Below are 16,197 nucleotides of genomic sequence, written 5' to 3'. Positions count from 1 at the left end.
AAAACCGTTTTTTTTTTGGCATAAATACTCATTTACACTGATATTAACACTTACACCATAACCAAAAAGGTAAAAATGTTAACCTTTTGCCGATCCTTTGGGGGAATGGTTGTCCTGAGGACTGGGCTCAAACAATACTGACACTTCAGGCATTCCCGGCCTACTTTTTGGGCAGTGGGAAGAATACGCCACTTACATTTATTTTACATTTTACTTTCCTTGCTTTCTAAAGAGATCAACTGGGTTTAAATGTTTGACCAAAACCTAATTTCTACCGATTTCCAAAGCAATACCAGACATCGATTTTTAATATACCAGGAATATAGTCAAAATTTAAATTAATTAATTAGAAAAATAACATTTCAGTTTATTTATTAAACTCCCATTTTACATTTTAACTTGATGCTAAAGTTGTATCATATTTTTGTAGTAAATGTCTGCAGAAATATCGTCCAAAATTTATTGGTATATCTCTGATTTGGTGTTTTGGTAAATTCTCTTTAAGCTCACCACTTGCGGTTAATAAAACAAGTCTTTAGTCGCATATATGCTTTATTATTGCACAAAAGAATAATACAACGCAAGCGGCACCCCGAAAAAAAAATCCATTTCCTATTTTAATTATCACAACAACACACCAACTTGAAAAGAACACATCAGAACATGTAAGAATGCATAGTCAGCCAAACGCAGGCCTCATCAAGAATTGGTACTTTTATCAACTTGGCGAAAAAAATATTTACATGCAAATTTTATTTGAAAATAATTGAGTATGAGTATTGAAGTTGGCATACAGACCCAAAACTACCCAGTATTTTCTATAATAGGGCGGCATATTACAGGTACAAAAAACTAAACTAAAAAACATTTTTTAAACACTTGACGTTAAGAAGCTTGCTGCCTCTTTTTTGTGGAGCTAGCAAGTTTTTTAATTTCATCAATCCTGTCGGAAAGTTCTTGTTCTGCTTCATCTGTCGGGACGCCTTTGCTTTGCAGCGATATCTTCTCCATTATAAGGTTTTGGTAGCTTTGAAGCTTTGTTTGTACATCCTATATACAAAAGAAAAATGATAATTAAGATACAAAAAATAGATATAATGCCATCATGTTTTTACACGAAAAATGAAAGTAGCCCTGTTGACGATTGTTTTCATAATATTGACAAGTATAGCAAAACCCTGCTCCGTAAAAAAGCGAGATTGAGCAACTTGTGAACAGTAGAATGCAATATGTCTCCAGTTATGAACAAGAAATTGCCACACCCTTGCAAGCCACCAATGACTTCAAATAACATTGATAAGGTATTTTCACAAATTGAAATGTGTATAAAGTGAAAACACCAATTGAACAACACTAATCACAATATTTCGGCGAAAAACATTTTTTTTACATCTTATTAAAAGACTGACTTTGATTATGACAGAAAAGCCAGAACATTTGTTTATTAAAGTAGGACTTTGAAACGTCGAAAGAATTGCCATTTATTACCTTTTCAATTAGAGGATGAATGTAGCTGATGATTGTAGGAACAAGTTTTCCTGGTGCGTTTATAATGTTGCCGGTTAACGTCTGAAAAATAATGGTTGGAGGTTGTAGTAAGACGTAGTAATAATACTAAAGCATACACAAGCCTATACACAAGAAGGTAGTATTTAGAACGTTTGAAAAATAATAAAGAGTTGATCGAAACATTCAAAATGCTACCTACTTTTGTATGGGCTTAAAACACAAATGTACTTTCATATTAATTTAAAAACTTTCTTTCTACGAACTTGAACTATATAATATTATATTTCATCTTTACAGGCAGTGACCGGCAAACTGTGGGCCGTTGGGTCGCAGAGCCGTTTTTCTAGATCAGTACGATCATATAGTTGTGGGCCACATGACTGATACATTTCTTGCACTAAATTTTAAAAGTTAGCGTGTGTGGCGTAACGTTGTGGCGTCATTTTGAAAATGTCCATGCCCCAACCCTAACACAAATTCTGGATTCTCCCCTGTTTTTGTAGTGATTTGTACGTAGTGGGCCTTTAATATCTCTGGAGAGAGTACTTTGGGGCGCGACCAAAACAGTTTGCAGACCACTGACTTAAGGATAGTCAGGCAAATCTTGCTAACTTGTTTTTCCGCTATAGAGTCTGACAGCAAAAAAATGTGTGTATATGAATCAGTTGAAATTGGTGACAAACCTGAAATATAACTGATGAGCAAAGATGAAGCACAAGAGCTGGATCCGTCTCTACTTCGAGCTGATTCAGAATTGAGATTTTATGCCCGTGAGAAAATTGCCTGTAATTAAAAAGTAATATTAGGTTGTAAAAACTCTACTAAATTTAAAGTGAAATTTACAATATGGTATCCCAAAAAATTGCTGTATTGAAGATTGTTGTTTTTAGGAGGATTAATTAATACACATCTTTGAACAGATTTAACAGCAGTGTTTTTGAAATGAAGCCTCGTTATTGGAGCAAGTTATCGCGAAGTCAAATAACTGATATCGAAATAAAACGATAATCCCTAAAAATAGACAAACACGTGCGATTTGGAGCAATAATTGAACTAAAACAACCTGTAGCAATCGAAATGTTTTCTGTGCAACAATTGAGATAAATAACTAAATTTTATTCAAAAAAATTTACACAAAAACATTCAATGTTGACCTTTAACTCAAAGATCTAAGTCACTGAGTGACCTTAGCAGTGTTGTGATGACTTAAGTCAATCACTCGACTGAAGTACACTTGCTTAGCGTATTACGCTCACCTATCCTTTTTCTTGTCGCCTGGTTTTAACATAAATGAAGCCGCTTTATCTTCGGCGCAAGAGTTCAGAACTTCGGTGAACTCTTCGAATGATTTCCCCGTTAAGGAGTTGTTCAGTTGGGAAAGCGGAGTTCTGACGCGTTTGGGAAATCGCGGGAGCATTTTTAACCTTGTCTAAAAAAGTGTTCGAGGTCTTAAAATAATCAGAGTAAAAATACAACAGGCAGAAGAGAGTTTTGTTTAAAAATATGCCTTTACCCAATAGTTTATATTAAGACCCAATAGCAATATGCAAGCAACACCTTGATATATTATTAACTAAAACTAGTTGAAAAAATAGTGGACATGCCAGATAAAACATAAAATACGTAGTGTAGTACAGTGATTGTTAAACTGTACGATGCAAAACACTTGTTAGGTGCGCCATGAAACTTTTTGTATCTTCCAAAAAAAGTTATTTGTATCAAAAATAGTCATACACGTGAGAATTTCGGACTTGAGTATGCACTAACCATTACAAAATTGATACTAATAAAACATTTACATGTAAAGTACTTGTCGACGGTAAAGGTCAACTGTAAAGCTACTGTATTGTTGTTCTGTTAAAAGTGTGCTGCGAAATATTTAGTTTTTTTTTTGTATGCCTAAAAAGTAAGCGAACATCTGCTGTAGTGGCACAATTAAAACTAGAAATTCTTTGATTATACCTCTTGTGTTACGTCTGGTGCAATTTCAACGTTGGACATAAACTCACTGGCCATCATAAGGAAAATTGCGTTTGTTAGATCGGTGCAAACTGTTTTGAGAATGTGCTTCTGGATTATAACACCAACGTCATCTGATAAAAGGAAAAATCATTGTGGACAATTAACAAATACATAGCATAAAAAAATAAACCATTTCTTCACCGATTTGGTTTCTTAATTCTATTTATTTTTAGGATCAGATTAGTCGAACATTGGTAACGGTGATTTTTAATAATGATTCATGACAGCTTATCACTTCAAAATTATAACTTAAAATCGTCCTATTTTAAAACATTTAATTTTTTTGATTAAAAATTGAAAACTGTCCACCTAATATATCTAGAGAAAAATCAAATAGATACCAAAGTTGCAGTACACAGTTTTATTAAAGCATCATTGATATATTCATTTTTGAGCAAAAAAAAAAATATTTTTATTAGGTTATATCTTCCCTATTAATACATGCTTCTAATACTAACCGTTGAAGCAATTTACACTTTCCGATGACAGCCTTGCCATTGTCCAAATAGCATTTATTTCCTCCTCAAATTGTCTTCGCGACTTTGGTCTTCTTGGCTTCTCAGAAGTTTTTTCATCTGCTTTTTTGTCGCCATCTTCCTGCGTTGGCTCATTTTGTTTTTGTGCCGTCATGAGGAATACGGATTGAACAGCTGACTGGTAGGACTTTTGCAACGGTCTGAAACAAAACCCTAGGTTTGGAACAGCAGTCACAAAACAACATTTCCGTTTGCCCAACAATATATTATACAATAGAGATCATCAAACTGCTAACACTGCAAAGTTATTTATACTGACCCGCAGCAAATATGAAGTGCAGTTAACATGTTGTTGGATGTAATTTCCAAACAAAAATTATGTAATGTAAAACTGAATTGAAGGGCTGCCTGGTAGGACTTTTGCAACATATGATTGTCGTTGTATTTTTAGTGTTTAACTAATTTTACCTGTTCAATTTTGCGGCGATTTCTTGGACAAACCCGTCGGGGCACTGTGGAAGCTTTTCATGAAGGATGTCAGCGATTTCATCCACGCTGAGAAAAGTAGAAACGTCTTGTGTGGATTTTTGTTTGTGGCTCGTTGTTTTTTCGTCTTTTTCTTCTTGCTCCTTTTCTACAGGGAGAGTTTAGTTTTAAAATGTTTGCGGCAAAACAATATACGAAACAAATAACAAAAGGTTGCATAAAACAGTGTTGTAAAGTCCAAGTCAGTTAATTGACACAAAAATAAAACGTTAAACTATTAAAATTGGTAAACTCATCCGAATAAAAGCAATAACTCAACTAAAATACCAAAAATTTTTTTTCCGTACAAAAGTTGAGTCAATCTATTTAAAAATATTTAATGAACATATATGTGATGTAAGCGATTTCCTTCAAACGAGAATTTAGTTGTGGCAAAAATATACAAATGACAAAACCTGAAACTCGACTTATGAGCCGTAAATGTTGAATTCTAATAGGTAACCCAATCAGTATAAATTTATAACAGAAAGAACTTAACCCTTTTCTACAGGAATAAATCAGCTGAATTATATTTGTGACACAAAAAATATACACAAATTTTAGTTGAACACAACCTGCAATTTGAAACTCTGATTGTCAGACATGTAAGCATTTATAGTTTAATTGCGAATTGTTCTCAGTATAAATATTGCAGAACTTACTCCATTTTAGTCTTTTCTTGTCTTTCCCTTTTGTTTTAGCTTCTCTGGCCCCGACCCCGGTTCCTCCCCCACTTTTTGTGCTCCCCGAACCTTCAGTAACCTTCTTCTTGCGGTCCTCTGTAACATTTAAAAAAATAACCATTTTAAAGTAGTTTGTGGATTGGTGAAATAGTTTAGCTCACAATGCTATACTGCAAACCAGTGATTCTTAACCAGAAAGGTGTAATTTAATTATTTAGTTAGTAGGGGTAGGGCTTTTCAAATGTTTAAATAATTTTTGTTGTTGCAATTTTGTCATTCTTTCAAAAAAAATTGATGCAATTTTGTCATTCTTTCAAAAAAAAGGTTAATTGATATACATTTACTGACTCTCGGGGGTATTGCCACCAATAAGGTTCAAATGGTTAGTGGTCATTTCCCACTTAAATTTACCTTTTCTGTCTGAACTTTTTGGGTCAGTATAGCCGGCTGACAAAAATACTTTGCGTTCTTCCTCGGTTAAAGCAAGCACTGATGACTTTTTGGCTTCCTACATGGTTGAAATAAACATAAGGCAAACTTAAAAGCAATAACAGATTAAACATTTCATTTTGTAAAGAATGATTCATCTAAAAAAGGAAAAATATGCAGTGTAATCAGATTCACCATTGATCAGGACCCCAAAATTTAGTAATGCCAGAACCAAACTCCCGTTTAATGAAATGTGATATCACTAAATATCCTACTTTAACTAACTTAAACTAATGTTTTGAAAACATTGACGAAAATAGAACAAAAATGAAAGATATTTTGAAAGAATACACTATACCTCAAAATATTGACAAATCTTAGCAATATTGGTGGAATAGAAGCCTTGAATATAGAGGCCGATATATCTGTATCACCAAATTTGACCAAAAAAATCTATTAAATCTGTTATAAAAACAAAGTCAACTCACCTGATCTGCTTTCACATTGATAATGGAGGTGAAAAATTGCTGACAGGAATCCACGAATGCTGGGTTGCAAACGTTGGTGTTATCCAGTATCAGGAAGTCTTTCGCTGACTTGTCTTTTTTTCTGCTCTGCTGAACGTGAACCAAAAGCTGGTGGCAGTCGTCGTCAGTAAATGACGTCGGTAGAAGGGTCTAAAAATACAAGAGAACATTAAATATTATACAGCTACAATAAACAAGGTACTGTTAGGATTGAAATATAAAACTTCAAATGCAAATATAAAAAACTAAACATTTTATACTACAATTGTTTAATATTGCTAAAGGTCTTTATACTTTTCTGGCATGAAATTAAGTCCAAACACTTTATTAGAGATATCAAAACGAAATATATTTCATCTACTATTGGATCACAGGTGAAACATGTCTGAGTAAAAAACATTTATCACAACAAAGCCAAAAGAAAATCAAGTTAAATGAGTTAAAATGTTTGATAATTTCCCATGCCTACTGTCTAAATAAAATTGTCATAGCCTTAGGATATATTATGAAAGATTTTAAATTGTGATCATAATGGCTGGAGGTTGTACTAAGAAAAAAAAAACAATAGCAAAGCCATACAAAAGTAGGTAGCGCATTTTGAATGTTTAGAAATTACAAAAATCTTTATTCCTTTCAAGTTTCAACCTGGTAATTTTGATCTCAATTTCCCAATAAAGGTCAATGTTGAGTCATAAGTTGGTTAAATGGCTTCATATGCCGTTAGAGGAGAAGTAAAAAAACAAGTAATTTTTGAAATATCAACTTACCATTGCATCAATCCAATCTCCTGCAGCCAATGTTTCATCAATTGAAGCAACGACACGGTCCACCAACATTTCTCCGGTACAGAGGGTCTTAAGGAACACAAGTTTTCGGTCTGACCCCAACCTACGTTTTAAGTAAGAAGGCGAATCGCTGATGCCAAGTCGGGAAACTGCGTCGAATTCTGAAAAAATAAAATTTACACAGACACAGTTTTTTTAAGGTTTGACTGTGACGTCTGCTGTTAAATGGAAAAAAACACAATTTTATACCAGTATGTAAAATAAAATTCCCTGTTGCAGTTACAGAAGTAGACTATATTTTAGATAAACTGAAATATTGCAGGTATATTTTAAAAAGAGCTAGAACAGATACATTGGTTGCATAGCTGATAATATCAGGCAAATGACAATTTCTAAATCTTCCGATTTATTGCTTTGGTATCTTTAAATTTAAACCGAAATTTATGGAGGATAATATTTTGGAGGTTTATATTTTATTCACTACTAAATTTGTTTTATGGCTGACTGATTGAGCAATGTTGTTTGCTTACTGTTAGTTTAAGATCGTGTTATGCAAAATAAGAATTTAAAAACTTTCGCAAAAACATTCAAAATTAATTAGCAGTATTGGTTCGAAAGTGCTAATGTTTAACCTCTAATTTGGATTATGTATTCATGATTTTTTCAAGTTATTAGACATTTTGAGTAGCTTACCAACATAGTTGTTTTGTGAAAAGAAGTTGTCGATCCACTGATTTTGAGTCTGGGTGTGAATCTCCGGAAGAAATGTTGACTTTTCCGAACGACCACCGGTCATTTGACCTTTGATTCGACCTTCATCGAGAAGCTCCTCCACAATTGCTAAATCAATAAAACTTTCTCAGAGAGCTTGTTTCAGCGAAGTTATAACAATTTGAAGACAAAAATTAATGATTTTTATCAAATTTGTCTGTAATGTTTAGACTAGTTTTTCTTAACCTTTTTCCTTTCTACACCCATTTCAAATCACCAAACAATTCTCGCACCCCCCTTTCTAGATTTGCTTAAAATACAAAACCATTGTAATTTTATTTTTATGTTAACACAGTAACAAATAAGTTGAAGTTAGTTTTACATTTAACTGACCAAGGAAATAAATTACAGTAATACATATTGTGTGTCTGATTCAGCAACCCCGCGCACCTGGTTTAAACCTTTAAGTCCTCTTTTATTTTTAATGTAATCTAGAAATGGTACTAAATAGAAAAATGGTGTGCAAAACAGCTTCTTTTACCAATTTTTTTACAATAATTAGGTGAATATATTAAAATCAGGTATATAAACAAGTGTACATGAATGTAAACAAAAGGAGTTATACTTACTGAACAGCAGCTTGATTGAAATATCACATTCACTTGTAATTGCAGAAAGCATTAGTGGCCTGGTTACAGCGCTCAAAATTCCACGAATGCGACCCTGGTTAAATATATTTCTTATTTAGATAAAATACTTTCTAAAAAACGCAAACCATGATTACAAACCTTATGCCTTGCAATAAAAGCTTTGGTGAAAATGGCATCTTTGTTATGTTGGTCTATCTGTCCATCTATAATTTGGCCCATGCGTTTTGTCAGTTCCTGTATTCAAATGAGTTAAAAAATTGTATTTACTGAGTTAAAATTTGCACTCGCCAAAAATGTTGCCAAATTGTTGATCCAAAAAATTAACCTGTCTTTGTATTTCAGCGGATATACATGCATATTAAACCTTGATTGTTTACCCGACCATTAAATGTTTAGGACTTTTTACAACGTGTGATACGCACGCTGGTTAAATTTTAAAGTTGAACAGTCATATGCCATAAGCAATTTATGTTATATATATCACCCTTTTAGTCTGCGAAATTTTAGGATTGCACTCGCATTGGGAGTGGGCAAGTGCAAAATCCCAACCCTGATCTAGTCAATATAGTATTGGCACCGTAACATGCCACACCAGAAATTACAAAAGAGCTTTGGTTTCTTATTTAGGTACAGTTTTTGGGGAGGATACAATACATAATGCAGAATGGTGGAATACAGTAAATCATTTATGTAACAGTGTTTTATTGGTTTCGTTAATTATGAAAGGTTAGTCAACCATGTTGTTATTAGTTTCACAACTTTAAGATATGTACAATTAAGCCCATTGTGTTCTATGAATGCAAACATCCTTCTAAATAAAGTTAGTAATACAAACCGGCAAAAGAAAGTCCCCAGGCAGATCGTATGACTTGCTGATTTCTGCAATCGTTATTTGACCTGACGATTGCAATGTGTCATTGATATCTTCTGCCAGTTGATCCAAATAGGAACTTCAAATACAATTTTGGATTTAGTCAGTTAGGAGTTTTACAGGCAAAATATATGTTACAGGTGAATGAAGAAACCTATAATGACTATGAACAATGTTCGTTTACGTTAAGAGTACAATCAATAATCAAATGAGAATGTTTTTTGAAATTCAGTTGCTATGTGTTGAGAAAAAAATATTTTGTAATTTATGACGGTAAAAGTTTAGTTGATATGATCTATCATCTGTAAGATGATCAAGGGTGATATGATCTATCATCTGTAAGGTGCCATTTTAAGTCATGAAGGATTGGTAATTACTTTACTACTACATACATTTATGCGATGCAACTTTTATTTTATTGCATTGCGGACTAAAGCAAGCATGTCTGCCACTGACTGATTAAACTTAAAATCTAGAAGTAATTTGCTGATAAAAAATAATTGATTAAATATATGAATTGTACCTTTGTATTATCTGACCAAGTATCAGTTGTAAATTTCTATCTGATTTTACGAGCTCGTTTGCCTTGGCTTCAATGTGAGTAAAATCAACATTTAGGGCTTGTTGAATTTCCACTAGATTCACACGTCCTGGTAATAAAACAGACAACATTACACAACTGAAAACATAAATATACACAATCAAGCTATTCTGTAATCATACTACAACAATAACGGCACACATTGTATAGAACACATGATGCCTTTTGAAAGGCTTATTATTCATTTAAAGGGGATCAATAGTATGTATTCAGCAACTGAAATGTTTATATGCACAATTTGGACAATCTGTGATGAAGCCCCTCTGAAATTATATGGACCAATAGTAGCGGCCACATAATATAGTTTGCCTTCCATAAGGCATCATGTGTAACATGACACATGGTAAATTTAGCACAAATGATAGCTAAGTTGTAAGTACCAGTGTTGTAAACAAGTCATTTTGAAATGACTTAAGTCCCAGTCAAGTTATTTGTAAAATAACTTAAGTCCAAGTCAAGTCTTTTTGAATAAATAACAAGTTAAGTTCCAGTCCAAGTCATCAGTTGCCCAAGTCAAGTCCCAGTCCAAGTCATCAGTTGCCCAAGTCAAGTCCCAGCCAAGTCATAATTAGAGTAAGTGGACTTCAAGTCATGTCCTTGTCATAAAAATAAAACGTTAAACTATTAGAATTTTTAAACTCACATGATTATAAACAATAAATGAACTGAAAAATAAGGAAAAGGCAACATATAGCAAGCAATTTGTTTTTGTGCAAAAATTTGGACAAATAGCTCAATTTAAAAAAAAAATACTTAAAGAAATGCTTTATTTCAACCCAAGTCATTTGTTTAAAAGACTTAAGTCACGTCAAGTCATTTTGCCCAAATGACTTAAGTCAAGTCAAGTCATTTAAAAACAGTGACTTGAGTGCACTTAAGTAGAGTCATTGACTTAGGTCATTACAACACTGGTAAGTACAATTAAGGTTTTGTCCGTTTTTATTGGTTTGGCTAGAAAATTATGGAGGCCACAACTATTTAAAAAAAACAACATGATAGTTAGGGCGTACAAACAATGCAAGTCACCAAAAACATACCAAAAACTTACACTTTACAGCTCGCATATTTGTCCATAAGATTATTTACCTCCGTGAATGTAAATTTCATCTCTGATTTCTCTGCTTAAATGTTTAGGAGTTAAATATTCTTTTCCGTCTTGTGTGTGAATAACATCGATCAGCTTCATGTCTTGCAACTTGGATAGGATTTCTATGCAGTTTCTCTCGGATAATCTGATAATGTATTTTTAATATAATAAGAAAATATCAATTGTTGTTAGTGAATTCAACTTTTTTTTTGATTGAAATCTAATTTTATTCAATGTGTAAAATTATTATTATATTTTTACAAAAGCTTGGTAAATATTAGAAATTAAAGTTTGATGTTAAATATAAATACCCAGTTTTAAAAACTAGTTCAATAAAGTAAAACATATTACAACCCAAATGTTAAAATGCAAAATTATAAAATATAACTGTAGAATTGCAAACTCTATAACAATAATACATAAAATGTTTACACTAAAACAAAAACTGCAAAACAATAATACTTTTGAGCGGTGGTTGATTTCTGAGTTCTTTGAAAGGCTTCTTGCAATTTCTCGATTTCACTCCAATCTGCCATTGTGCAATTTGGGAAACTACAACAGAATATGAAAATTTTAACCTAAATTAAATAAAAATTAATTACACTGTTATGCTTTTCCCAATGTTGATCGGAAAGTATTAGCTAGCTTAGTACGTACAAGTATTAGTTGTGTTTAATTCCCATTTTGATTTTAATAGGAATATAATATGACGCTAATCGCAAATAATTTATTGTTTATAATAAAGCAACATTGAAATAATCTGGCGCTCTTTCACTATTGTACGTAAAAATTAATAAAAAAAATTTTTTCTTCAAATGCCGCTTACCACAACTCATATTGTTTGGGTTAGGGTTAGCGTTTGGTTGAGCGTGGGTCAAGTTATTATTAATAATAAACATAATATTACTTGACCCACCCTCACCCAAACGCTAACCCGCACCCTAACCCAAACAATATGCGTTGTGGTAAGCGGTATTATTATTTATTTTTTTTGCATAACTTTTCACGTACAATAGTGAAAGAGCGCCAATAATCTTTACATTATTTTGGTTAGGGTGCGGGTTATCGTTTGGATTTAGGTGGGTTAAGCAATATTATTAAATAATATTACTTGACCAACCCTAACACTAACAGGCAGCCTAACCAAAATATTTTGCGTTGCTTTAAGAATTGTTTCATCAACGTCTTTCTAAACAAAGCGAACCCACAAAACTTGCTGGAAGCGCAACAACAATATGTTTCCAGTAAATCCCCTTATTACGTCATAATAACATGTGTTGCAGCTTCACGCTTCATTTGCGGTCAGATTTTCAACGACGACATTGAAACAGTTTTGCGTTTTGTGGCCTATTGGGTCGTTTTTAATTTGTAAGGACGAAACAATATGCAAGAATCTATAAATATATTTGACTTGTTTGTATACTGGATGTTCATAACAAGAAAAAAGGCTGCGCGCAAACGAAGTCTCAAGCGAGCGGCATCGCAACAAAAGATGAACTCTCTTTCAAACATTGAGTGAGCAAGGGCCTCCCAATAACTATTCAAGGCATTTTTTTTCTTCAAAAACTGATAAATAGATGGGTTGTGGGTTGAAAATGCAAAGAAGTGCGATAATTGGAGACGGTGTATTGTCGCAAGTCGATGCTGTGATGGGTGGTGGCATTGTGGAGATTTGAGGGATTCCAGCCATAAGACCGAGATAAGAACAACACCAACGTCAGAATAAAACACGATTCGGAATAAGGCCAAAATTCGTCCGAATAAGACCTAAAAGGTCAGAATCAGGCCTAAACAGCACTTTACCTAACCCAAACCCCACCACTAAGTGCATCACTAACTCCCCTTATAATTTCAACACTAACTCATTTTCTAACCCCACCCATTACCCATTATTAACCCCAAATAGGACCAAAAATCCGGTTCCAAAACAGCGGCGCCCTGACGGCGCAGGTCACACTAGGGTGTCCAAACGTAGTCATTAAAACGGCCGATGCTAGACCGATGGCCCCCTCTACCAACGGGTTCAGGCGTTATTTTGGCCCTCAAGGCCTTCTTCCGATGAATTTAGGACTTATTCCGACAAATTTAGGACTTATTTCGATGAATTTAGGACTTATTTCAGATGTATTTAGGCCTTATGCCGATGAATTTAAGCCTTATTCTGATGAACTTAAAACTTATTTCGATAAATTTTGGCCTTATTCCGATAAATTTGGGTTTTATTCAGACGATTTTGATCTTATGCGATGCTGGATATTACTGCGTATTTGGCTGTATTATGCCTTGGTCTTAATACTATGGTTTTGTAGATTTTTTAGCTTTAGGTATTGTTGCTTTTTAGGTTTTATTGTGTGTTTCCGATTTGAGCAATGACAATGGTTGCACAGTAAGAATGATTGCAAGAGAGAGACGGAGCAATGTGCGTGAAGGTAGCGTGCGTCTCAAGCGAGCGGTCTCGCAAAACTCTTAATCGAAAGTTCCCAACATTTGTGTGTAACTCTATATAGATGTTTACCGTAAAATAAAATGATAATGATAACTATATATTAGAAAAAAAAATATGGCTATTTGCCTGGATTGGTCTTTAACACTTGCACCCATAAGTGATAAGGCATTTGTAACGAACCACACATTGACTTGAGGTGGGAGTTAGATTTCGGGTTTTGGTGGTGGTAATATTAAATTTAAATTTTGCCTCATTGCCTCGATTTATTCCTAAATTGATTTAAATTACTTTTTAGACGGGCAAATAGCCTCAAGAACTGCCTTTAGGCTATTTGCCCGAATCGCTCTTTTACGCTTGCACCAGTTAGTGATTATATGTCGATTTAAACTACGTAAATAACCTCTTCCAAAAATGTTTACTTTTCCATTGATGAGGACGTTTTTTAAGTAACAAATTCGTCGACTGCTAACGTTTTTAAATTTCTAAGTTCTTACCCAGGAGTAATTAGATTTTAGTCTATCTATTTATCGTGATTTGCGTTTATGCAGTTATAGTTAAAATGGAGTTGAATTTTGTTTTATGATTGAAGCCTAAAATTTATAAGATGTTTTCAAAGGTTGTGCCTTGTGCGGAATGATTAGCGTTTCCTCATGTTGTTTTTCTAATAGTTGCCGTTCACTCTTTAAACCTCATTTGCTTCAGCTTTGTGGAAGCGCAATAATGGAATCCAGCATAAAAAGACCAAGCTCCGACATGGCTGCATTCCGAGAAGAAGTAAAGAAGTCGAAGCATGTCCTCATACTATCGGGAGCAGGAGTAAGTGCCGAAAGCGGGGTTCCGACGTTTCGTGGAGCGGGTGGTTACTGGAGAAAGTGGCAGGCTCAGGATTTGGCGACGCCGGAAGCATTTGAAAGAAATCCTTCGAGAGTTTGGGAGTTTTATCACCACCGTCGTGAAGTAATGAACACAAAGCTTCCGAATCCGGCTCACAAGGCGATCGCTGCGTTTGAGGACTTTATGATGAAGCAAGGAAAAACAGTGGTGGTTGTGACACAAAATATCGACGAGCTCCACAAAATGGCAGGATCCAAAAATGTTCTTGAACTGCACGGCACTCTGTTTAAAACGAGATGCACAAAGTGTTCAGAAGTGAAAGAGAACAGAAACAGTCCGATATGTGAGGCACTGAGAGGCAAAGGAGAACCTGATCCTTCACAGAAAGATGCCAAAATTTCTCTGAACGATCTACCAAAGTGTTTATCCTGTGGTGGACTCCTAAGGCCTCATGTTGTTTGGTTTGGTGAAGGCTTAAATGAAGATGTACTTATCGAGGCCTACCAGCATATTGGCAAATGCGACTTATGCCTTGTTGTAGGTACTTCGTCTGTGGTTTATCCTGCTGCCATGTTTGCCCCCGAGGTGGCATCGCGTGGTGTAACGGTCGCCGAATTCAACCTGGAGCATACTCCAGCCACACAGAACTTCCACTACCATTTTCAAGGCCCTGCTGGTGAGTTAGTTTCACAAGCACTAGCACCTTTTTAGTTTTGTTTTCTATTCTGCGGGACTCTTTAAAATTTGATGCTTCTGTAGCCATTTGATAGAACAGGCTGGTAAAAAAGCATTTTTGGCCCAAATTTTTCAGTTTTAGGACCCAATTTTTTTCCAAACCCCTTTCAAATTGCTTTGGTAGCCAACTGAATGCCTCTTTAACTTAAAATGTGACTATCATGATTACTAATTTCAAGTCCATCAGGAGGAGTTTAGTCACTACCAGTCATAGTAAAACTACAAACACAAAACAATTCTATTGTCCAATTTAGGTAATTTTTAAATACTAAACACTTCATACTCCTAGCACTGCATTTTATTTAGACTGCACAATGCACAGCACACAATTTTACGTCAAATTTTTCTAAAAAATATTTTTTTTCACTATATAATTTATTTGTTCTTCTGACTAATTGTTAGGCTGAGTAGTTTGCCAAGTTGCCAGAATTATGTGACAGAAACCTAAACACAGATATTTATGAATGTTTTTACAGATATTTTTTATAGTTCTACAATATCATAATGATGTTTCAATTTTGAGTTGGACAAATTTGTAGTTCTTTGTTTTACACAATTCTTTCTTCCTTCAGCTTACTTATAGTTATAATCCTTTCCTTACTTACATAATTGTATTTATGACGCTAATGAAGCTTAAAAATAATTTTTAACAATGCATTTGTTTTGTAAAGATTGAAAAATTACCAATTAATTTAAAATGATTTACAATGGATAACTTACATTGATCTAAGTTATGTATGTCATGTATTCTGTTTGAATGCATTTTTCTTCATATTACATTCGCCATCATGGAAAGTTGTTTCCATTCTGGTGTTTCTATACTTTTATAGTTATACCCATCTTTTTGGGATGAACTACATACTACAGTTAACTTCTGTGCTGTACTTATCTGCTTTGTTTTTTTACAGATTCACAAAGTAATAGTTTAAAAATGATCTAATTATTGCAATATGAAAGACATAGGAAAACATACAAATTTTCTATATAAAAACGCACACAACCATGTTGGATACAAAGGTTTGATGAAAACACTGCATAAGTTATAAAACAAAAGTTGGCGGCGATGTTGAAATAAATAAAGAAAATATTGAAAAGCGGATGACACGTATGACGGAGGCAAAGGGAACTTTGCAATGCTAATAAATAAAAAGGCTAAAAAAAATCGAACTTGCAACAAACTGGAACACAGAAGACACAATAATAGGTGAAATTTTATAATGGTAAGAACAACAATAATAATAGAAATAAATGGACTAAAACGACTCCATAATAAAAAAAAAAACAATAATTGAAATTATTGGACTAA

At 33.9% G+C, this 16,197-nt stretch overlaps 2 protein-coding genes across 2 annotated transcripts; one reads left to right on the top strand and one right to left on the bottom strand.

Moving 5' to 3' along the window:
• Positions 1-540: 540 nt before the first annotated feature.
• On the bottom strand, positions 541-11,450 carry LOC146137329 (E3 UFM1-protein ligase 1-like). Its single transcript, XM_083393575.1, has 18 exons — positions 11,339-11,450; positions 10,876-11,021; positions 9,712-9,838; positions 9,153-9,267; positions 8,456-8,551; positions 8,297-8,390; positions 7,650-7,796; positions 6,939-7,117; positions 6,133-6,321; positions 5,627-5,723; positions 5,195-5,311; positions 4,476-4,641; positions 3,990-4,207; positions 3,472-3,602; positions 2,766-2,938; positions 2,193-2,292; positions 1,489-1,569; positions 541-1,050 (listed from the first exon to the last, which is right to left on the bottom strand). The coding sequence occupies exons 1-18, from the start codon at positions 11,410-11,412 to the stop codon at positions 886-888; spliced, it is 2,415 nt and encodes an 804-aa protein (XP_083249701.1). The 5' UTR covers positions 11,413-11,450; the 3' UTR covers positions 541-885.
• Positions 11,451-13,944: 2,494 nt separating this feature from the next.
• Positions 13,945-15,734, top strand: LOC146137328 (NAD-dependent protein deacylase-like). Its single transcript, XM_083393604.1, has one exon. It carries the CDS (start codon positions 13,956-13,958, stop codon positions 14,865-14,867), a length of 912 nt encoding a protein of 303 aa, XP_083249730.1. The 5' UTR covers positions 13,945-13,955; the 3' UTR covers positions 14,868-15,734.
• Positions 15,735-16,197: the final 463 nt, after the last annotated feature.

The sequence above is a fragment of the Ascidiella aspersa genome, chromosome 7 (assembly GCF_963924565.1).
Source record: "Ascidiella aspersa chromosome 7, kaAscAspe10.2, whole genome shotgun sequence".
NCBI lineage: Eukaryota > Metazoa > Chordata > Ascidiacea > Phlebobranchia > Ascidiidae > Ascidiella > Ascidiella aspersa.
This window is presented reverse-complemented; position numbering and strand designations above follow the sequence as displayed.

What these genes read in the sequence shown, in the direction of transcription:
- LOC146137329 (XM_083393575.1), bottom strand. Translation starts at nt 11,412, where the DNA reads ATGGCAGATTGGAGTGAAATCGAGAAATTGCAAGAAGCCTTTCAAAGA. An exon ending in CTTTTATTGCAAGGCATAAG is followed by an intron (nt 8,391 to 8,455) that starts GTTTGTAATCAT and finishes ATATTTAACCAG; the next exon opens with GGTCGCATTCGTGGAATTTT. An exon ending in TTCAATCAAGCTGCTGTTCA is followed by an intron (nt 7,797 to 8,296) that starts GTAAGTATAACT and finishes TTATTGATTTAG; the next exon opens with CAATTGTGGAGGAGCTTCTC.
- LOC146137328 (XM_083393604.1), top strand. Translation starts at nt 13,956, where the DNA reads ATGATTAGCGTTTCCTCATGTTGTTTTTCTAATAGTTGCCGTTCACTC.